Here is a 24272-nt window from a genome sequence, read left to right as displayed (position 1 = left end):
TGCCTAATATTTCTATACTGAAATAATACCGGCATTATAAGTCGCAGTCGCACCACAGGGGCGCAATGATCTCCTACGTGACTATCGAAGCAGTAATGAATTATTGCTCAAAGCCAGAGACAGCGCTCCTCAATGCTCAAGAATACACAAGTTCGTTCCCAGGTCTCCAGAAGGGGTAACGTCACAGGGGGAGAGTGTGAGAGTTCATTCCCAGGTCTCCAGAAGAGGTTTACGTCACAGGGGGAGAGCGTGAGAGTTCGTTCCCAGGTCTCCAGAAGGGGTAACGTCACAGGGGGTGAGAGGCTGAGAGTTCGTTCCCAGGTCTCCAGAAGGGGTAACGTCACACTCCCTCAGTCCCTATTGCATCTATACTCATTTAGACCAGGGCAAAATGTTTGAGCTGTAAAACCCACCATTAAGTCACAAGTGCAGCAATTAGTTGCGCCTCGTCTGGAGCGCCTCTTATCTGCCCTGTGTTGGGCTGTGCCATGCCTCTTATCTGCCCTGTGTTGGGCTGTGCCATGCCTCTTATCTGCCCTGTGTTGGGCTGTGCCATGCCTCTTATCTGCCCTGTGTTGGGCTGTGCCATGCCTCTTACCTGCACTGTGTTGGGCCGTGGAGTGCCTCTTAAGTGCACTGTATTGGGCTGGGGCGTGCCGCTTATGTGCACTGTGTTGGGCCGTGGAGTGCCTCTTTTGTGCACTGTGTTGGGCCGTGGAGTGCCTCTTATGTGCACTGTGTTGGGCCGTGGAGTGCCTCTTATGTGCACTGTGTTGGGCTGTGGCGTGCCTCTTGTCTGACCTGTGTTGGGCTGTGCCGTTCCGGCTGGGCAGCGGCGGTGGGGGAGGGAATGGGATATTGATGAGTCCTCAAGGTGGGGCCATCTTGTGTGGGCCTGGAGAGACTGCAGTGAGGGCTTTATCTGATTCCTTGCCCTTATCACCTGCCTGTCAGACCTAATAGGTTGGGAGCTTCCTATTATAATGACAGGCTCCTCTCGCTCTCTATCCCTGGGCTCACACAAATATGATGGAATACAACGGAGGATGAGAGCTATTTCTGGACGTTTGTCGAATACAAATAAGACTTAATCAAATCTGATCAATATTTTGTCTGCTAGAACTCGGCAGGTGTTTTCAGTGCTTCTGTTCTGCTTGCATGGTTAATGCTCGGGAGGGCTCAGGCTTACAAAAGGTGTTACAAAACTCCATCTCCCATGACCACTCCAGCATGTGTGCCTCTTTGAGCTCTGACAAGTGTTAAGTCCCACAGGAAGTGAGCAGCGACCGCAACACCACCGAGATCTGGCCGCGGCATCTGCTGTGGGAAAAGGAGGTCTTTGAAGCTTCCTCCTGCTCTTTGAAAAAGTTTAGTCCTCACTACTACTCTGGGGCCAGCCTCCCCGCGCGCTGACTCACCGGTGTACATTTCTAATGAGAACACGGATGCCAACGGGGTCAGCAGGAACAGTGGCAGCGCCGTCTGGTTGAGGTGACTCACCTAACGATGCCGCCAAGGCAGGAAGGGAGATGTATGCGGTGTGTGCGTTTTTGTGCCATAGTGAGGTAAACACTTGCGACGATGCAATCAACAATGTTATCATTTTGTTTAAATGGCTGGCGTTGTGTGTGTGTCTTTGGCAAAGTCCCAGGCTGAGCCCCCTCTATGTGTGTGTGTGTGTTGACGGAGGGGCACTGCAGCTGTTGGGGACGCCTCATTAGCTCGGTGGCCTCTTTATCTGCCGCTGTCTGCCACAGCCTTCCTTAATGAGGAGAAAAGCTAGGTCTGAAAATAGCCCATGATATGCCTCTGTTCCTTTCCATTACTGGCTAATATGGCTCCTTCCGCACCAAGAGCATCAAGCTAAATGACGTGAAACAACCTTATGTGTTGGAAATGAAACTGTATGAGACTGGGATATAATTGGAGATGGGTTGTTTTGATGACTGTGCTGGAACTCAGAGTATCAAGATGGGACACAGTTATGGGATTTACTAAAGACTGGATGGCCCAAATCATGCTCACTAAGTTGTCACTGCTTTCTGACTGTATCTTTGATGGCCATTGGCAGTCCTGCCAGCCTTAGGGAAGTTAAGCACTGAAGTGCTGGATGCGCATCAGACAAGATTCCTTTTTAAATCTCGCCCCTGTTATCAGGTCTCCAGTCCAATCTGTTTGCATGGCTTCCCTCCACCTTTCCGTTTGCTGATGTATAATTTGAGTCTATCTGACGACAGCAAATTAGTGCCTCAGCTTTCTGCAGCTGGCATTGGTTTGCATATGCACCGGCTATATTTGCCCAGATTATCCCAGACCGCAGGGATAAATAACCAAGGCACAATGGCAAGGGGGTTTCAGCAGCCCATGTGTGCTCCTTGAACTTGCTCCTGTCGCGATGTTTGCTTAATTGAGCAGGGGGCCATGTTGGCGAGGCTTGTTATGGTAATGCCCCTGTGTCTCGCCATGGGGAGTGGTTGGGGGGGTAGCAGGGTTGGCTGGGGCGTGGGTGGACCTGGTGTAAACATGACAGGAGGACAGGAGAGCGAGCTGCCCTCCGCTCTGCCCCGGGTACGCCCTTACAGCACCATGCCAGGCTCTCCACCGCTCCATGCTATGGCAGGGGGGCTCGGTGTGCCATCTGTGGCCAGGGAGGCGCCCAGACAGAGAGGAGGAGGGGCAGGATGGCTCTGCTATACTGGCACACTCCGTCTGATGAGCACCAACCGCTTCTAGTGCTTTCTTGAAATAGGGCCATTCTGTTTTTGGGAGTAATATGGGGCTATGAAGAAGCAGTGGGTTTGAAGTGGTATCGCCGGTATCAGCTGCTCCAGCATATGTGTGTTTCCACTTTGTGTCTGTCTCTCCCTCTCTCTCTCTCTCTCCTTCCCTCTTGTCCTTGCTTTCAAACATGTCCCCCTCAGCTGCTACACTGTAAACCCAGATAGTTCTACTAACTTATTAACATTATGAGTTAAGGTAGAGGAGTCGTTTAGTAATCGAAAGGTTGGAAGGTTGCTAGTTCGATTTCCCACTCCTCCTTACAAAGTGTTTAAGTGTGAACCCCTTAACTGCTCCTGATCTATAAATGCAAAATTCCTTGTAAATCGCTTAGGATAAAAGCATCTGCTGAATCACAGATGTAAATGTAAATGTACATCTGGCAACACTGGGAAGGCGGTCGAGCAATGACAGTTCTCTAAGAGCTTGTTCAAGAAGTTGGACATAAGGGAGATACCCTTTGAAAAACTTGTAAGGGCGTAATAACTACTTTGTGAAAGACCCAGAGAAACACAAATATCCGACGAGGCAAAATCCTGTATGATTTTGGAATAATATGAGTTCAGAGAAATTATGAAAATGATAACAAAATAAATCAGTATAGCCGATGTATAATTTTTTAAGTTAAGTTTGCTGGGCGTGGGGACGGGCCTTGACTGCGGCAGTATTTTAGCACGGGTGAGAGGGGTGGTGCCATGTGTTCTAATCAGAAAGATCGATAGCGTGGGGCTTGGCACAGCTGTTGAAGGAGACGGCACAGGGCCCAGGCAATCCTTCACTTAGCCAACCCCCCCCCCCCCCCCCCCCCTCACACACACACACACACACACACACACACACACACACACACCATTCCCTCTACATGCACACACACACTCACACAGACGCACATACACAAACCTCTCTCTCTCTCTGTCTCTGTGTTTGAGGGAGAGACAGACACACAGACACACGAACAGACACACACACACATACACACCTCATTCATCTCTCCTGACTCACACACAAACCCATGGTTGCTTCTCTTGCTAACTTTGTTACTTGCTTCTCCCTCACTCTCTCTCACACACACACACACACACACACACACACACACACACACACACACACACACAAACACTCTCTCTCTCTCTAGTTATATAAATAGAATCATCCTTATCATCCTTCTCCTCCCCACCCTGACAGGGGGCTCAGCCTCCTCCCTCCCGCTAGAGATGTCTGACAGGTGTCTGGTTGTGCTGGTGGCTGCTGCAGGTGTCTGGTTGTACTGGTGGCTGCTGCAGGTGTCTGGTTGTGCTGGTGGCTGCTGCAGGTCTCTGGTTGTGCTGGTGGCTGCTGCAGGGGACTGGTGGCTAAAAACAGGAGACAGAGCCCTGGGACCGCTGCCAGCTCAGCTACGCACAACACAGCTCCGCTTAGCACTGCCTGCCTGCCAAGCTGCCTCATCCTGACAGGAGGCAAAAAGTCACGCTGACGGCCACCGAGATGGTCTGATTCATGGGTTTGTTTGCCAAGGCACTTTATTGATGTTGAAATGAAATATGCCTCCTTGTTTGAAGTTGTTGGCCAAGTGCCCTGCGCCACAGGGCTGTCCGCCAGCAGGCTCATTTTAATTACGGCATATAATTACCCAGTGTGACCTCTTATCAGGGACCCATCACCAATACTGTACGGAGGATAACTGGTTCTGGTTTTACACCCAAGTGGTTTTAGTGTGAATGTATGTATAGAATGTCCTAGAAATAAATTATGAAAATATATATTTCATGTCTTTTATATTTGTCATGCTGGATTTGTATAGGAGCTGAACATATTGATGCTGAAGCTAAACCTTTATGTAGGTTGTAAAATCCTTCTGACAAATGAAGGGTGAATTTTGGCCAATAATTGATCTACTTCACTGTTTCCACATCCGGAACCTGAGCCACTAGTCTACATAGGCATTGATCTAATAAATGACATGTTTTGGAATGACTGATCAATCGCTATCATGTTTTTAGCCAGCCAGACAGAGGGTCAGTCAATCAGTATGATAATTGATCACAGATGAATTCCTCCTTAAGTCCTGTTTCAAGCTCTAGTCGATATGACAATCCATGTGGTAAGTGATTATGGACGAATGTAGAAAACACTAATAATGACAGGGCCTATCCACTCCTCTCTGTGTCACTAATCAGTTTGACAGTTGATTACATCTTGACTTGTCTCTGTGTCCCCACACTGAACCCCTACCCCTACACCTGCACCTGTTATCTATGACAATATGAATAATGGATTCTTCACCTCATCATGTCTCCATCAGCTTGAACCCGTACAGCTATGACGTGAGCTGCGTGTCTAGCAGCGTGGACCACCTCCCTCTGGCCGCACTCCCGCTCCTCGCCATCGCCGCCCCGCACTACCAGGACGCCGTGGCCACAGTCATCGCTCGTGCCAACCAGGTCTACCACAGCTTCTTGCAGTCCCCAGACGGCGAGGGCTTCAACGGCCAGGTGCCCCCCCCCCTCCCTTATTTAAAGAAAGAAAGAGAGAATAGATATGAGGTGCAAAGGCACCTGGTTCCCCCTCCACTGCTGAAAGGACTCTAACGGGGCTGGGCTGAGTCATCTGTTATGAGTCATCCCAAACCAGGCAGAGGGGGTCTCCAGTCTCCCACGTGCTACAGATAATCAGGAGCAGGGGCGTCGTTAGGCCTGTTTTAGGGGGGCTGAAGCCCCCCTAAAATGTTCTTCAGCCCCCCCAAAATGATTTGGCATGATTGGCTTAAAAAAAAAAAAAAAAAACATTTTTTTTTTTTTTTTTTTGGTGATGACATTAAATTAAACGATTGTGTCTCAAATGGACACGTTTTTTATAACTCTCAAATGCTACATATGTGCGTGCGTTCTGGTTTATAGGTTTTCTCCCCCTTAAAATTACAATCCAATAGCATATCATTCAGGGATTAAAATTAACGTCGTCCCGTCGTCCCGGGGCCGTATTAAATTGTCAATGGGACGATCAACAACTTAATTTGGGACGACAACGGGACGACAAGAATTTCAGCCCGTTTTTTATTGCACTTGCAACTCATTTAAACGAAAAAGAAACGCAATTTCAATGTCCTTGAATGAAGACATTAGACACTGACAATAAATCTGACTTGACTTGACTTGAAATGGACTCGCGCCTCACGTTTGTGTTCTATTAGTGACAATGTTTTCAGAATGTTTCAGAATGTTGCGCTTGCTTCCCGCTCAAGCTCTGTCATTTTCTCCAGTCTTTTTTAAAAAGCTCGTAGCCTCGAGAGCTAGCCTGCTAGCTAACTATCTTCTTCCAAATGCAGCTAGCCCATTCTCCTTAACACCTTATCTTTATTTATTTTTTTGAACATCCTCCGTGTTGCAACAAATAAAACACCAGCACTTGGACACTTCTGTGTGCTGTCCCTGTCTACATTGTGTACAGTTCGTTTTGTTTGGAACCATTGTCTCCAAGCAGTTTTGGAGGCACCGTATGTAGTTGCTCATAGAATTGCTAAGCTTGGCAAACCCCATACAATTGCCAAAACACAGATTTTACTGGCCACGCAAGATGTGTAGAATAATGATTACAGCTGCTAAACTCAGCGCAATAACTATGTCAAATGACACTGTATCACGCCGATTATCAGAAATCAGTTTGGGTCCTATTTTCAAAGAGGACTACCGTTCATTTGCCTGGGTTCGGGATCCATTTCTCTGCTCAGCAGACGGGCTGTCAATAGACATGCAAGATCAGCTTATTGAGCTGAAGAGTGACAGTAGACTTAATCATCTGTTTACCACCTCCCCTCTTTCGTCATTCTGGGTAGCAATGATAACGGAATACCATCAGCTTTGCGAGTTTGTCTTAAAAATGCACGTTCTTTTCGCGTCGCCATATTTGTGCGATGCAGGCTTTTCAAGCGCTCAAAACTAAATACCGTAACCGCGCACAGATCGAGGATGACCTGAGGATATGTTTGTCAAACATTGCCCCGAGATTTGAGGACCTTTGCCAGGCAAAGAAAGCTCATGTTTCACATTTACTGACCTGTAAGATTTGTTTTGTAAAGATCACAAGAGGCCCATAATAATAACAGTATCCTAATGATGGCAATAATAACACTTATTATTATTCTGACTATATTATGATTATGATAATACAAAAATACTAATTGGTCGACAAACATAAATTATAATAATAATGATGGTGATAATAATGATGATTATTATAATAAGAAAGCATGTAGGCTCACATAGCTGCTAATATTAATAGCCTACTAATAGGCCTGCTACTACTGAAAATAATAACAATAATGATAATAAATAGTTATAATAATTGCATGTATGGGCCTAACAATAACAATAGCCTAACCTTGACATGTCATGCATATCAATTACAATATGCTATCTATCTATAAATGGTGGTGTAGTTGAGGGCAGTGGCGGCGGGCGATGGGGGGGGGCCCAACTACCCCTAACCAGCTTTGGGGGGGCCCAGCTTGCAAAAGTTTGAGAACCCCTGATGTAGACCAAACAGTCCGCGTTTAATATCACCATTCAATCCCAACTACTACCAGTGATTATTACGTCCAGGTCCCATCTCTTAGTCTACTCAAATTAACAAATAAATACATAATCGTTTTTCATAAAATTCGGGACGGTTCCGGGACGTTTCGGGACGGTTGAAAATGATTTTCGGGACGATTCCGGGACAGTGGTGAAAAAAGTTAATTTTAATCCCTGATATCATTAACGATGTAAAGGGGATCTCGCGGAGGCTGCTGCGCTGGTTTTCTCACTCTGCCGAAGTAAGGTCTCTTCAACGACATCCAAGATTATAGCCAAGGAGTTTAGCTCGAAGTAAATGATGCATGGAGTGAAATGGTAAGTAAAGGTAGTTACAGAATGTGGCTATCTGTAGTTGTTAACGATTGTTAACTGCTTAAATTAGGGTTTACTTGAGAGAATTAGTAGTGGGCTATGTTTACACTAAGCTAGCTAGCTAGCTATTTTGTTAGAAACTGTCCCAGTGAGTGTGAACGAGCAAATTCGAAATACAAGAAATAACTATCGACACCTCTCCATTCTTTGCATTACGCAATATATATCTCTAGTATTTCGAAACAATAATATCAGTCCCTTTTGTTAGGTTAGCGGGGTCGGGATGTGAACCCAGGTCGCTGGCGTGGTAACCAGTGACTAACCCAGTAGGCTAGTGAGGACCCAGACGCAGAGATAAACTCAAAACTTTGCTTTATTAGTTTTCCGTCAAACAGTCAATAATAAGAAGGGAAGACGTCGACAGCAAAAATGAGGAGTGGAATACAAAACACAGAAGATCTCCAACAGGGAATAATCCAAACGCAAAAGTAGTTTCCAAACGGTAGTAATCCAAATCACAAAAGAACAGTCAGAATGGCAAAAGGCCTAACAAAGGAAGCTAACAAAAATGTAGCTCTAGCTCACCCACGGGAGAAAAAGAATTCCAGAGACCGCTGTTAGGAGAACAGCGAAATGTGGCGAGAACCACGCAAAAACCAGCACAGGAGATGTCTTACTTGGGAGTAGTGTTCACACGGGAGTGTCTGAGCAAACGTCGCAATGACATGACGAGCCAATACAGGGTTTTTATAGTCTAGCTACAAGGGTAATTGATTGACAACAATAATATAAATCAGGTGTGGCACAGGGGAACAAAGGAAAATAATAAAACAAGTCTTTAGGCCACTAGATGTCGCCAATGACAAAAATCGTGGCGACAGAAGTTCAAGGTCATGACAGTACCCCCCCCTTTAGGGGCGTCTCCCGACGACCCCTGGGCGATCAGGGTGCTCATGGTGAAAGTCTTTGATAAGTGAGTCATCAAAAATGTTCCGGGCCGGAACCCAAGAGCGCTCCTCTGCGTTATAACCCTCCCAGTCCACCAGGTACTGTAACCCGCGCCCAACCCGACGGGAGTCCAGCAACCGGCGAACTGTGAAGGCGGGCTGTCCACCCACGATGCGGGGGGTGGGAGGGGGCCTGGCAGCCGGAGCCAGAGGAGAGGTGAGAAGGGGTCGCAGCAGGGACACATGGAATGAGGGGTTGATCCTCAGGGTGCGAGGAAGCTGGAGCTTGTAGGTCACCGGGTTGATCCTCCGGACGATCTTGAATGGACCGATAAACCTGGGAGCCAGCTTGCGAGACTCCACTCGCAAGGGGATGTCCCGTGCAGATAACCACACCCTCTGCCCTGGACGGAAGGATGGAGCAGGTCTCCGGCGCCGGTTGGCCTGGGACTGTGTGGTCCTCGCGGTGCGGACCAGGTTCTGCCGGGCCTTCCTCCAGGTCCGTCTACACCTCCTCATGAAGTGCTGGACAGAGGGCACCCCAACGTCCTCCTCCTGCTCTACAAACAAGGGAGGCTGGAACCCGAACTGGCACTGAAAAGGAGACAGGTTAGTGGCAGAAGACTGGAGGGTGTTGTGGGCATATTCTGCCCACGGAAGGAAAGAGCTCCAGGAGGACGCGTTGTCTGCCACCAGTGCCCTCAGGGTGGTCTCGAGCTCCTGGTTCATCCTCTCCGTCTGTCCGTTAGACTGGGGATGGAAGCCCGAGGAGAGACTGGCAGTCGCCCCAATCATTTTGCAGAAGGCCCGCCACACCCTGGAGCAGAACTGGGGACCGCGGTCGGACACAATATCCTGTGGGAGACCAAACACTCGAAAAACAAAGTTAAAAGTGAGTCTTGCCGTTTCAAGTGCCGATGGTAGCTTGGGTAACGGCACAAAGCGACAGGCTTTAGAAAATCTGTCTACAATGACAAGAATTACCGTGTTACCCTCCGACACAGGAAGACCCGTCACGAAATCCATGGAGATGTGCGACCATGGCCGGTGTGGGATGGGGAGGGGGTGAAGCAACCCCTGAGGCCGTTGGTGAGGGTTCTTGCTTCGTGCACAGACAGCGCAGGCCCCGACAAAGGACTTGACATTCTCGGCCATGCCAGGCCACCAGAAATGTCTCTGCACAAACTCCAAAGTCCGTCGGACCCCAGGGTGTGCTGTGAGGCGCGAAGCATGGCCCCACTGGAGTAACTGAGACCGTACACCCCGCGGAACAAAGAGGAGACCAGGCCTCTCTGGACCCGGGTTGGGTTCGTCCTGTTGTGCCCTTCGGACCTTGTCCTCAATTCCCCAGCGGATGGATGCCACGATCCGGGAGGAAGGAATGACGCACCTCTCCTCTTCGTCCTGGCTAGCGGAAGGGAACTGCCGGGACAAGGCGTCAGGTTTGGCGTTCTTCGAGCCTGGACGGTAGGAGATGGTGAAGTCGAACCGCCCAAAGAACAGGGACCATCGAGACTGTCGGGGGTTGAGGTGCTTGGCGACCTGGAGGTACTCGAGATTCCTGTGATCCGTCCACACCAGGAACGGATGTTGAGCACCCTCCAGCCAGTGCCTCCACTCCTCGAGCGCCAGCTTGACGGCCAGCAACTCCCGGTCCCCCACGTCGTACCGGGATTCCGCAGGACTCAGCCGGTGGGAGAAGAAAGCGCAAGGGTGGATCTTGCCATCCTGAGCCCTCTGGGAGAGTATTGCCCCAACCCCTACCTCAGAGGCATCCACCTCCACAATGAACGGCAGGGACGGGTCAGGAAGGACGAGAATGGGGGCCGAAGAGAACCTTCTCTTCAGTTCGCAAAACGCCTTCTCTGCCTTAGGGGACCAGACAAAAGGACCCCGACCCTTCTTGGTAAGGGCGGAGATGGGTTCTGCAATAGAGCTGAAACCTCGGATGAACCTCCTATAAAAATTTGCGAACCCCAGAAACTGCTGCACACCCTTAACGGACTTAGGGGCCTCCCAGTCCCTCACTGCCTTGGTCTTCTTTTGGTCCATCTCAATCTGGCCCTCTCTGAGGATGTATCCCAGGAAGGTGACCTCAGGCCGGTGAAACTCGCACTTCTGGGGTTTAACGAATAAGTGGTTCTGAAGGAGTCTCTGGAGAACTCGTCGGACGTGTAGGCGATGATCCTGCAGAGACTTGGAAAAAATCAAGATATCATCCAGGTACACAAAAACAAAGTGGTTAATCATGTCCCGGAGACAGTCATTGATTAGAGCCTGGAAGACGGCTGGGGCATTAGTAAGGCCAAAGGGCATCACCTGGTACTCGTAGTGCCCCGTCGGGGTGTTGAATGCCGTCTTCCACTCGTCCCCCTTCCGGATGCGGATCAGGTGGTAGGCGCTTCGCAGGTCCAGTTTAGTAAAAATCCTAGCACCCTGAAGGAGGTCAAACGCTGTGGACATCAGTGGCAGGGGATAGCGGTTACGGATGGTTATCTTGTTTAGGCTCCGGTAATCGATACAGGGCCTCAGAGATCCATCCTTCTTGCCCACGAAGAAAAACCCCGCTCCAGCAGGGGAAGTGGACGGACGGATGAACCCCGATGCTAGGGCATCCCTGATGTACTCGTCCATGGCCTTCCTTTCTGGACGGGAAAGGGAGAAAATCCGCCCCTTGGTTGGACTGGTGTCGGGTTGCAGCTCGATAGAGCAGTCGTATGGCCGGTGAGGGGGAAGTGACGAGGCCCGCCTCTTGCTGAAGACCTCTTGCAGATCCAGATACTCCGCCGGCACCAGAGACAGTTCAGCAGGATCAGGAGGCTCGGGAAGGCAGTGAGGAGAATCGCTGAAGAGGCAGGTGGCGTGGCAGGTAGGACCCCACTCGAGGATGCGGCCTGTCACCCAGTCAAGATGGGGGTTGTGGCAGTTGAGCCACGGGAACCCCAAGACCACTGGAAAATCCGGGGAACGAATCAGGTTCAAGGAGATCTCCTCACGATGGTCTCCCAATTGTAGCCTCACCTTTGATGTGACCCGAGTCACATTTCCATCCCCCAGTGCTCGCCCATCCAGGGCAGTGACGGCAAGCGGCGTTTCAAGGGGAACCAGAGGGATCTTGAGCCTCAGTGCGAGACCCCGGTCAATGAAGTTTCCTGCCGCCCCGGAGTCTATCAGGGCCCTGTATGAATGTTCATTCTCCCCCCAGGAGATGGAGATGAGGAGATACACCGCTTGGTCAGGAAACTGGGAGGAAAGGGTTGCGCCCGTCACAACCCTCCCCTGGTTGGACGGACGACCCCTTTTCCCGAGAGCTCGGGACATGAGGATCGGAGATGACCTGTTTCGCCACAGTACAGGCAGAGACCCTCACGCATCCGCCGTTCCTTCTCTCGGGCTGATAGTCTGGTCCCTCCCAACTGCATAGGCTCAGTATCCTCACTCGACTTGGACCTCCAAGAGCCTGCCGGTAGAACCCAAGAGACCCCCTGGTCCCCACGGCGCTCGCTCATACGGTTGTCCAAACGCACGGCGTGGGAAATCAGAGGCTCTAGCTCAGTGGGGCACCCGATTGAGGCCAAGCCATCCTTCAGGACGTCCGACAACCCGTGGTGGAAGGCTGTTGCCAAAGACTTCTCGTTCCATCCACTCTCCTCTGCGAGAGTGCGGAACTCTATGGCGTAGTCCGATACCGAACGCCTCCCCTGCCGAATGGTCATCAGCTGCTTGGCAGTGTCTGGCCCAGTCGTTGATTGGTCAAAGACCATTAACATCTCCTGCTGGAAATCCCCAAAGGACGAGCAGACTGAGCCCTGCTTTGCCCAGACTGCAGTAGCCCATTTCAGGGCCTTGCCTGTTAGGAGGGTGATAATGTAAGCCACGCGGAGGCGGTCAGAGGAAAAGGCCCGGGGCTGGAGCTCGAAGATCAGGTCGCATTGGGTTAGGAAGCCTCGACAACCCCCCTTTTCACCGTCATAGCGTGGCGGCTGGGAAACCCGGGGTTCTGCAGAGGAATGTGGGACAGGGGCATCAGGTAGATGCTGTGCAGCGCCTCTCTGGTCCAGTTGTTGCAGGTGCTGGTTGTGGCGTAGTAAACCCTCCTGCTGGCATGCAATATCTGCCCTTTGGCGGCCAAGGTCCTCCTGCTGGCGAGCCATGCTGTCCTGCTGGGACGTAAGCAGTGCCTGCTGGTGGGCCATATTCTCACGCTGAGACGCCAGCTCTGCCTGCTGACGATTGACCTCCTCCTGCTGGCGAGCCGCTGCTTCCTTGTGCTGCACTAATGCTTGCTCGTGCTGGTCCAGACGGGTGTGGCTTGACTGTAGGTCTAAAGTTAAGGCCTGAAACATCTGCTCGATTCTGGACATTTGCTCTGCTAGGTCCATAATGCTCGCGACGTTCTGTTAGGTTAGCGGGGTCGGGATGTGAACCCAGGTCGCTGGCGTGGTAACCAGTGACTAACCCAGTGGGCTAGTGAGGACCCAGACGCAGAGATAAACTCAAAACTTTGCTTTATTAGTTTTCCGTCAAACAGTCAATAATAAGAAGGGAAGACGTCGACAGCAAAAATGAGGAGTGGAATACAAAACACAGAAGATCTCCAACAGGGAATAATCCAAACGCAAAAGTAGTTTCCAAACGGTAGTAATCCAAATCACAAAAGAACAGTCAGAATGGCAAAAGGCCTAACAAAGGAAGCTAACAAAAATGTAGCTCTAGCTCACCCACGGGAGAAAAAGAATTCCAGAGACCGCTGTTAGGAGAACAGCGAAATGTGGCGAGAACCACGCAAAAACCAGCACAGGAGATGTCTTACTTGGGAGTAGTGTTCACACGGGACAGGAGTGTCTGAGCAAACGTCGCAATGACATGACGAGCCAATACAGGGTTTTTATAGTCTAGCTACAAGGGTAATTGATTGACAACAATAATATAAATCAGGTGTGGCACAGGGGAACAAAGGAAAATAATAAAACAAGTCTTTAGGCCACTAGATGTCGCCAATGACAAAAATCGTGGCGACAGAAGTTCAAGGTCATGACACCTTTAGAATGATGGATTGAACAGAGTTTCAGGGGATGTTAAGTGCCTTGGACATTTTTTTGTATCCTTCCCCTGACTTATACTTTTCAATAACCTTTTCTCTGAGTTTCTTAGGGTGATCTGTGGTCTTCATGGTGTAACAGTAGCCAGGAATACTGATTACTGAATACTGACCAGTGAATAGACCTTCCAGACACAGGTGTCGTTATACTACAATCACTTGAGACACATTTACTGCACACTGATCCCCATATCACTAATTGTGAGACTTCTAGCACCAATTGGCTGGACCTCTGTTGAATTAGGTCAGTCTATATAAAGGGGGTGAATACTTATGCAATCACTTATTTTCATTACATATTTGTATTTAATTTACATAACTGTGTAGAAATATATTTTCACTTTGACATTAAAGAGAGCTATTTTGTGAATTTTTTTGTCCAAAAATCCAACTTATATTGACCATGACTGATTTATAAAAGCCATAAAAGGGTAAAACATCCAAGGGGGTGAATACTTACGCAAGGTACTGTACTAAATGCAAGCAAAACTAAAGAGCAAAATCACAATTTTTCTGATTAAACCGATCTATGAACTGTCTGAAACAATGGATATCTGCGGCCCCAAATGGGCCCCCCAAAAAATGTTGCGCGCTGGGCGTGTGTGTGTGTGTTTGTGTTTGTTTGTGTGTGTGTGTGTGTGTGTGTGTGTGTGTGTGTGTGATTGTGTGTGTGTGTGTGTGTGTGTGTGTGTGTGTGATTGTGTGTGTGTGTGAGCGCACATTAGGGTTGGGCGATGTCTCCTTATTTGGCAGAAGACGATGTTTACATTGAAACATCGTGATGGACGATGATATCGTCTCGTCGGGGGGGGGGGGGGGGGGGGGGGGGTTGTAGCCTACTACTCAGTCCCATTTATTTTTTTTAAATGCCGTTACGTTTACGAATGTTGAACAGTGACTAGCGGTGAGGTTCGTGGCTGCGGTGAAGGTTCGTGGCTGCACCGACTCTTGCAGTGTCAGATTTACAATAAATGAACCCATTCAATTGGTAGCTTGCACATTGACAACTTGTTTTTCATATTTCATATCAGCATTCTTAACATACACATTGGTAAGGTTCATACTGTTGGCAGTTGCTAGCTTGTGATGAATTCGTTTTAATATCTGGATATTTGAACTCGTGAATATGAACTGTTTCATACGAAGTTGCACAGGCACCCTGAGGGTTTCTACCAGTCTCCATTATAATTGTATAGTTAAGTCGAGGAGACTATAACATCAGCTAGATAACTAGCTGTCATTTCATGCAAATTGAACTCTTCCATTTAAATCGTTGAAGGTAACTTAAAGTGTCCTTAGCTAGCTAGTAAGCTAGCAGGTATTTAACCGTAACAACCAGGAAACAACTTCAGCTGGAGTTTAATTCCTCAAATCAGCTCACCAATAAAAGCAGTCTTTGGTTCAAGGTGATCACAACCACTTGTATGATGTTAAATGGCTTCACATAGATATGAAACAATCCTCAGATAAATGATGTGAAATCAACGGAGCAAGCTATTCTGATAACAATGTAATGTTAGCGAATGAGGGGTGAGAAGCTCCCCCTTGCTATATTTAGTCTCCGCTGTTCGTTCAAAGCCAAATATATCCTCGTGGTTCCAAATAGCAATTTGGCTTTCAATGTAAGAAGTTGATCGAGCTATCTTCTGTCCCTTCGTGTCTATTCTATTTTGTAGCCATTGAAGTTAATGCTTTCGCTAAGTTGAACGTCATATTTCTGTTGACAATAAGCAAGTTTCCCGACGCAGGAGCAGGCTTAGATAACGTGAATAACATGAAATGTTTGACGTGGGAAAAACGAAGAAAAGCTGTAACCTAGACATAATACCCTAATAATAATACATTGTATAAGAATAAGCCAATTAGGCATATTGTAGCACTAGCAGTAGCCTATTTAATTTTCATGCCTGACTTTAATTCATATGGGGGGGCGTGGCATCACGATGGTTACCGTCAAAAATGACGATGGACGATGATATCGTCCATCGGCACAACCCTAGCGCACATGCGTCTGTAGGGAGTCTTAATGCGCCTGTAGGGAGTCTCTCTCGCTCTCTCTCTGTAAATCTGCTGTTTCCTCCAAGGACTAAGACAGTCATGAAAAGCGCACACTTATACCAGAGACTGGGAATTCCATGCCACTGTGATAAGGCACTGGTGATTTAATCAGCCCCATCCGACTCTGAGGAGAGAGTATTTATGTCTAGGACTGCATTGTAAGGGCTAGCATTAGCAGTCGACAGCCTTTAAAGCGGCTTGGGCTTTGTGGTTTGGGAGATGTTGAAGGAGCCTGTGCACACACCATCACCCACATCAAACCTTGTAAGAGGCTCAGTTAGCAAGTGGGATGCCTTTGTTGTTGTTTTAAGTCCCAATTTACTGTGTGTTATTGACTGTGTGATCAAGCGGCATTGACAGTGTGATCAAGTTGGCAGCGTCTCCCTCTCACGGTCCTGTCAATGTGCTGTTGATTGAGCGCTGATGGAGTAAGGGCTAAATCAGTTGTGTGTGTGTGTGTGTGTGTGGGTGTTGGGTGTGGTGGGCCAGTTGTGTTTGTTGGGCGACTGTGTCGGGGGGTGCTGTGCTTCTAAATCAGTTGTGTGTGTGTTGGGTGTTGGGTGTGGTGGGCCAGGTGTGTTTGTTGGGCGACTGTGTCGGGGGGGGGGGGGGGGGGGGGGTGTTGCGGGGGGGGGGTGCTGTGCTTCGATGCCCTCTGCTTCAGCAACAGCACCGAGAGCCTCAAGGTATGGCACACACACACACACACACACAGATATACACACAGTTACACACACACGCACACACACGCACACACACACACACACACACACACACACACACACACACACACACACAGGTACACACACACACACACACACACAAACACACACACACACGCACACACACTCACACACACACACACACAGATACACACACACACACAGATACACACACAAACACACGCACCCGCAGAGATGGGCAAAAATACATCAAAATGTATTTTGATACAAAATACAAAATACCCTTCAAATAAATGTATCAAAATAAAATACCTAATACTGTTGCTAGAAAATGTAACAAAATACAATACATAAATACTTTATCTGAATACTTTATCTGAATTTTCAGTTTTCTCTCAATTTGGTATAGCAGAACATTCAGGTTTGGGCTATTCAGTGGAGCATTACCCAAAGCCATCCTGGACAGCTATCCGAAATGGTTGTGGGCAATGACGTCCCTTGCAGCCGGTCCAGTCAGATCCTGATTCGGGAGAGGCTCCAGCAGATCGTCCTCATGAGGGCCGACTATCACTGGGAGCCTCTCCCTCCTCAGTGTGGCCACATTGTGGAGCACGGCGCACGCCACTGTGATGGCAATGGCCCTTTCCGGTGCCACCCTCAGCCCCCGTAGGCAATGAAAGCGCCCCTTGAGTCGTCCGAAGGTCATTTCAATGCGACCCCTCGTCCGAGCAAGGGCACCATTGAAGCGTAGCTCAGGGCCTGGGGCTGGATCTATATAGGGGGTCATGAACCAAGGCCGGCATGCGTACCCCCTATCCCCAATCAGGAGGCCATCATAATTCCCTAGTATATGATATGAACAAAGTTGGATCACCTCTACATAAAATAATCCATTTCTGAATGTCATGAGATTTGCTATACCTTGTTCAAAGCTGTGGCACAATGTAGACTGCCTGAATATACGGGAGTCGTGAACGGAGCCCGGCCACTTGGCCTCAACATGTGTGATCAGGCAGGTGGAGTCACAGATCATCTAAGATGAATTGCATTCAAGTCATGGGTATTGTACAGTACATGGGTAGCCTACAGCAGGCAATTGCAAAGTCCATGACCCCTATGGTCAAAGACAAATTATTGTTTATTGTTTTAATTTTAGGAAAATTATCTCATAAATACCACATTAAGGCTGTGAAAGCCCTTCCTGTTCACAAAATCGGCCTCATTTGGGCCACTGCACCAATCACATTCGGAAACTCTGCATAATGATAAACTCCGTAATGAATAGTGATAGAAATGCATTTTCATTAAATGGTAAAATAGCATAAATAGCATAAAATCCCTCGTTGATATTATTGGCAGGGATAAATCCAGGGAATTTAATGAAATTATTCATTAATCCCTGCAGCGCCAGGTACACTTTGCGTATAGCAACGCAGGTTGCGGCTTTGCCAATGCATTCAGCATCTCCTACAATGTACAAAAAGGTCCCCCACGCAAAATATCTCAGGGCTATGCAGAGCGTCTGAGGCACAGTAAGCGCTCTGCTGCGGCGTGTACTGTTTGCGATGTACGGCGACAGAAGGTCCTGCAAATAGATCAGTCCCTGTCTGCTGAACCTGTACCGCTCGTACTTAAACTTGTCACTTTGAAGCAATGGATCTTGGCGATCGCGAAATACAACTACGTTTCTGAAAGCTTGTCTTACTAGGATTGCTCCTATGTCCACAGGGTCTCTCAAAAAGGGAGCTGCCATTTTTTTCCAGGGGTGGGGCAAGCTTAATCCAGGTACTCTCATATTAGCCTGCACTGGAGCAGGTTAGTGCTAAGCGATTAATTACCATGGTTATTGATCAAAAGTTGGTTCGCCGAACTCGCTAAAGGGGCGTTGTCTTTTTTTGGCCTGGAATTTAGCTTGCTAAACCGATTAGTGAGCGTCGCCGAACAGTACCCTGGACAGAAAAGGCCCCTGTGATGAAAGTAACAGTCTCCCCACAACACAACAGGCAGCGTGTAGCAACTGATAACTACTTAAAGTATAAAGGGTGGGGTGATTCCTCTCACTCACTCTCAAGTCCTGCATGAGTGTCCTAACTCAGATGCACACTTCAATATAAACAGAAAAAGTAATTCCATTTATTTTCATTAGCATGGAAAGGGATTGATGTCTGCGTGTTGAAGGCGGTGTGTCAGGTGGCGTCTGGCCCTTGTCCAGGTTATCATGGAATGTGTCACTCGCCCTTCTCCTGCTATTTATCAGCATTTGTTGTGTGACAGCCTCGTCTCTCTGCCTACCTGCCTGTCTGCCAGCGGCGCAGCTAAAAATAGTCTGTGTTTGTGCAGGCAAGGAAAACAACAACAACAACAACAGAATGCCGCAGGTAAATAGCAGCGCAATTTTTGGAAGACGTGTCCTCACCATGGTAGCACAGAGCAGCACCGTGACGGGGTCTCACTACAGCCTGAAGGGGTTCCATCAACACCTCCCAGCAACCCTCCTCCATCTTTAACCCAACCCCACCCCTCACCCCCCACCCCCCACCCGACCATGGTGCCTCTCTGTGTCTGATGACTCACTGTAGTTAGATGCTCCATCCTGCTTCCTGTGAGGCCAGCTGTGGAGGAGATGCCCCCCAGCTTGGGTGTGCAGTCACTGGGAGGGCACGGTGTGGAGGAGATGCCCCCCAGCCTGGGTGTGCAGTCACTGGGAGGGCACGGTGTGTAGGGCTGGGTAAAAGCTCCACTCGTGCCCCCAGCAAGGGCGTTTAGCAGCTGCACCAACAACTCCCGCTCAGGTTCCACTTCTATAACCACTCCGGTGATTATACTTTACAGTACACACTCTGTGTTTAACCACCCAACATACAGGCTATCATACATATGCTAACTCCTCATAGAATATGTACTGTAGACACACTTCTGTTTCGACCCTGCCTGGCATTCCTTGGCCCTGCCCACCTAGTGTAGCTGTGCTCTCTCTCCAGCAGGTTCATTGGTGCTTAGTTGTGGTTGGTTGGTTCTTCCGAATTGGCAGGGTGATTAAAGGCCTGCTCTCTCCACTCTTGCTGTTCTCCCCTCCTCTGAGGCCATTTGGCTGTTGTTTTCCGATTAGCTTGACACCCCCTTGTGCTACAGTGTTGTTTTTCATGTATCTTCCACTAAACGGATGGATTCATTCCTTATTCATTCTATTCATCAATGTACTTCATTATTAACAACCTGCGTGTGGCCTCCCCCTCATGTTAGAGTGCTCTGAGCCAAGAGTGAGTAACATCTGTCATACATGAATATGTTCTCCTTGACACACTCTCACTCACACACACACACTCCCCGAAGATGTCTTGCCAACATGACTTGCCTTTTCACACCTTATTTGAGCTGTCTGTGTAAGCCGGTTAGGGGGAGCAACAGTGGAAGGCAGGGGTGATTGTTTAGATGTATGCCTCTCTTCGTGAGGACAATAAACCAAACATACATCTATACACACCAACCAAGCAATATGCAGACTCATCCCATTAAGCAATGACTTAAAGAATAGAAAGTCAGCTGTAAGTCATAATTGTCTTTCAGTCTACAAAGTAGTTTATTTGTCCCCCAGATATGAATGAACCCTAGATGTTGCTCAGGGTTTCTATTTAATGCGTACAAAACAAATGTAAACACATTAATGTGGTGATGACTCATCAGTGGCTCTTCCTTCTCTCTGCTGGGTATCAGTGATTACTTTTGAACAACGTTTCTCTTGTTCTTGTTCTCCATGCATCTTATCATGCATTTAGAAAGGTTTTTAACCTTTGATCAAGTCAAGGCCTCTGGCGGGCTCTGATGGTTTGTCGTAATATGGAAAACAATGTCAAATTGATTAAATGACGCACATCACTGAAGCTTTTTTTCTATACTATCTGAACCCCCTCCCCCAACATTATGTCAGCTTTGTTTGGTTCAGTGTAAACAAGCATAGCTGGCATAATGAGGGGTCTCCATAATGTCAGTATAGTGGGTTTGTGTTTAAAAGGGGTTAGAATGAGCTGGGCAGAGCGGCAGAGGCAAACAGAAGAGGTGCTTCGATGGAGGAGAGGAACGGAGACATCCATTAGTGGGAAGGGGCGATTCTCTCCTCCCCTCACTCCCCCGGGACGGTGCAGGCGTTAGAAGGCTACTGCTAGTGGTAAGTGGGCCTGTGTTTAAGGGACACGCCACCGCTCAGACAGTTAGGAGCTCCACGCGTGTCGGGCTGAAGCCTGGGCAACCAGGTCAGCACCACTGCCTGAGTTTCTGTCTCCCCAGGCACCCAGCTCTGATCTGATGCTCTGATTCAACACAGCCTTGAACATGCCGGAAGGTGGAGGAGAGGCTGGGAACAGCTCAAGGCTCTGGCCTCAGGCTCTGCCCCAATCACAAAACCAATTGGCCAGTGCAGAGGAGCGCACTGACAGTGAACAAGCTGCACGCCTCACAATTACTTACACTCACACACTCACACACACACACAAACCAACACTTTCCCTGATCAATGCCAAGAGGATTAAGGATATACAGTCGTGATTTGTTGTTGAGTCTATTTTTTATGCCTTTTTTATGCCTTATTCAGGACGGTGCGGACCTACGGCCAGGCAGCAACCTTGTTCTAGGCGGCTGCATATATGAAAAAATAACACCTAACCCTAAAAAAATTCTAACAAAAGGTTTCTCAGCTATTTCTTGTAGTATTAGGTGTCCTTAGTAACATACTAAAAGTTTACCAAAGTTTGACCACTAGAAAGGTGTCATTTTCAAGATGGCGTCCAAGATGGGCAGGAAGTCCTTAAAATAAAAAAAAAAAAACATTTTTTGACGTTGCCAAGTAATTTTGGTTTCTAACCCCATGTTTTCTGGGTCTATGAATTCATTGGACTTGTTTAAATTGCACTGGCATAATTACATACTTATGGAATACATGATTTTATGAGATTAGCAGGGCTGAAACGGTACACCAAACTCACAATTTGGTTTTTATAACAATGTTTGACCCACGGTTCGATACATAGGCCTACCTTGATGTTTTTGGGTGCAAGACTTTTGAGTCTTGAAAAACATTGATATTGAGATTATCAGTCAACTTGAACGCAAGAGTTTTAAACAAATGCTAATGATGCTAACCGGATTTAATAGCAATTTAGATAGTCGTCTTCTATGCGTTCATTGGTGGGTTAGGGTTAGCACTAAAAGGGTAAGGGTTAGGTGCTTAATGTAATTTGGATTGATACCAAATGATTAATCCCCCTGAGGCCCTGCCTTTGCGCACTGTACTCATTTCTGAGAGGGTAGTACGATCTCTCTGTAGTGAGGAGGACAGTGAGTACCTTATCTCCTGCAACTTACTATGTTTTCAACATAGTTTTGGAAGTCCTTATTGAGGCTTACCAAAGGTTGATGAACTTAACCCCTGTATGTTCCACATACTAATTGAAAGAGAATCCATTTGGCTTAATTGTTTTTTGTTGCTGGTCTGGCCACGATCCACTGCCCATTAGGTGAGAACAGATGAGGCTGAGCATCTGCTGAATCTCTCGGAGTTCTCTGCCGGCAGAGCGTCCTGTACCACTGAGCGCCTGGGCATAGATGAGTGTCCCTGGTCGAGAGGGCCGGAGTCGATGGGGTGGTGAAGCTGCACCATGTTACAGTGTAGGCACATGTCCATTCACAGAAGGTGGTCCAGGCCTCTCCTGGGGCCTCCTCTGTTTTCCGGGGCGTGGCGAACTGTGTGGGCCATGTGTTATTGGTGGAGGGGTGGTTGTGTTTCCCCTGCTGTGTGTTTGGGGGGTGGTTGTCTGTGTGAAGGCAGCATCTTTCAGGGTTTTAGCTAACAAAGGGACTACGTTTATGCAGATGGACGTGGTCATAGAGATATTTTGTGTTCATGGTAGAGTTATGGGCGAGGTGGGCGTTTGACCGAAGTGCACAGTCCCTTGAGATGCTGGCATTGATCTTGTGGATGGTGAGGGGGTGGTCATCTTTTCTGGGCAGCAGCGTGGAGAACACAATCCTTGCTTGTGGAAATGTGCTGGAGGCCCGTTCTATTACTGCTCTCAGCGAAACTGCCGCTCTGTCTTGCTGCCTCCTTAGGTCATTTGTGCCAGTGTGGATGATGATGTGACTTGGTGATCCAAGTTGTCTCTCATCCAGAAGAAAGGGCTTTTGAGTAGTGGGGCACCATATCTTGGTTGCATGGTGGTTTGGGAACAGCTTTTTTGCATTGATGAATATACCGTTTGAGTCCATGAGAAGAACAATGTATACTCGCTTTGGATTTTCTGTGTCCTGTTCCTAGATGATGGATTTGGTGAATGTTGTCTGGCTAGTGGGGGTGGCCTGAGTGCTGGTAGGTGCTGAGGGAGACTGTTTCTTTCGGCTGGTATGGGCTGCAGGGGGTGTTGATTGGCTGCTGGTGGTGGTGGCCTGTGAGATGGTATGGGCTGCAGGGGGTGTTGATTGGCTGCTGGTGGTGGTGGCCTGTGAGATGGTATGGGCTGCAGGGGGTGTTGATTGGCTGCTGGTGGTGGCCTGTGGGTTGGTATGAGCGTGGTTGGTCTGGTCAGGAGTTTTAGGTGTTGTTGGGTGATGGTGGTTGATGGAAAACAGCTGTTTCTAGAGGCTCTGCACTGTGGGGTCTCTGGCCCTCAGCTCTACTCTGAGTGCTGCCAGCTCTCTCCTGTGGTTGTCCTGGGCTTGCTGCAGCTTTGACCTGCCCTCTTTGCCTATACAGCTCCTCCTTGTAGTTTTCTCTGTCCCTCTGCAGTTCTGTCACTTGGTCTGTTAAGACACAGAGATCTTGCCTTAAGCCATCCCTTCTCTGTTGTGGCTCTCTTTTGGACTGTAGCCTGAAAACAGTCTCCTTGAGTTTAATTATTTCAATTTCGAGTTGTGTGAATTGTTCCTTTATGAGGGAGTTTTGTAGTGGTTGGTCCTGTTCTGAAGAGGGGGAATCAGCTGTGTCCTCTGCTCTGCTATTGACAGTGGGGGCACACTCGGTCTCTCTCTCTGAGGATTCTCGTTATCAAGAGGCTTCTCAATCTCAGCCATTTCTTTCAATTTTTTAAAGGCAACTTGGAATTCTTTTAGGTTTCCCTGTATCATGACAGTTCCATTCTTGTATATGTTCACCGTTGTCATTATAGTGACATGGTCATTTGGGTCTTTAATTTTTACTTTCCACCCATTGCATATTCCCTCTTTCTTTACAGATAGGTAGTGCTTGCATATTTCTCCTTTTTCAATCACTTAAGGGGAATTTTAATTCCTTTTAGCATATATATGCTTGTAACCAATTACTTTAATATATAATTATACTTGAATTATCACTTATCTATCTTGCAATATGCTTATTAAAATATTACATGGCTAAAACATGTATCCGGCACCAGTATTCCTGGTCTTGGAGGTGGACAAAGGACTAATGGTCATTTTAAGGACCTGACGGCCGCCATTTTGAAAATGGGGTCTTTCTTGGAGTCAAACTTTGGTAAACTTTTAGTATGTTTTTAAGTACAACTGATACTAGTGTAAACCACTGAAAAACCTTTTGTTAGAATTTTTTTGGGGTCAAGTCATATTTGCAGCTGTCTATTCTGAATCCGGGGCGTTTTGACTTCGAGGTGTCAGACTGTTTCCTCCTGGGCTGTCCACTGGGCCTGGTGCTGGCCATGAGGAGGACTGTGCTCCCAGCTGCCCAAGGTGAGGCTGCGGACGCCTCTGGCTTTGACCTTCAGTCCATCTCTCTCTCTCTCTTTCTCTCTCTCTCTCACACACACACACATGCACACACACAGACTGCACAGCACCC

General features: G+C 48.2%; 1 protein-coding gene across 1 annotated transcript in view; it reads left to right on the top strand.

Annotated features, from left to right (window-relative positions):
* Positions 1-24272, top strand: part of LOC308370422 (membrane-associated phosphatidylinositol transfer protein 3-like) — a gene marked incomplete at both ends in the record, with an annotated part of 47961 nt that overhangs the window by 4328 nt on the left and 19361 nt on the right. Inside the window, 7 exon segments of the mRNA XM_080845074.1 lie at positions 5081-5270; positions 16345-16398; positions 16400-16456; positions 16920-17119; positions 19037-19167; positions 22858-22952; positions 24049-24163. Coding sequence (XP_080701200.1) covers positions 5081-5270; positions 16345-16398; positions 16400-16456; positions 16920-17119; positions 19037-19167; positions 22858-22952; positions 24049-24163 — 842 coding nt within the window.

This window comes from Sprattus sprattus (assembly GCF_963457725.1).
Source record: "Sprattus sprattus genome assembly, chromosome: 9".
Taxonomy (NCBI): Eukaryota; Metazoa; Chordata; class Actinopteri; order Clupeiformes; family Clupeidae; genus Sprattus; species Sprattus sprattus.
This window is presented reverse-complemented; position numbering and strand designations above follow the sequence as displayed.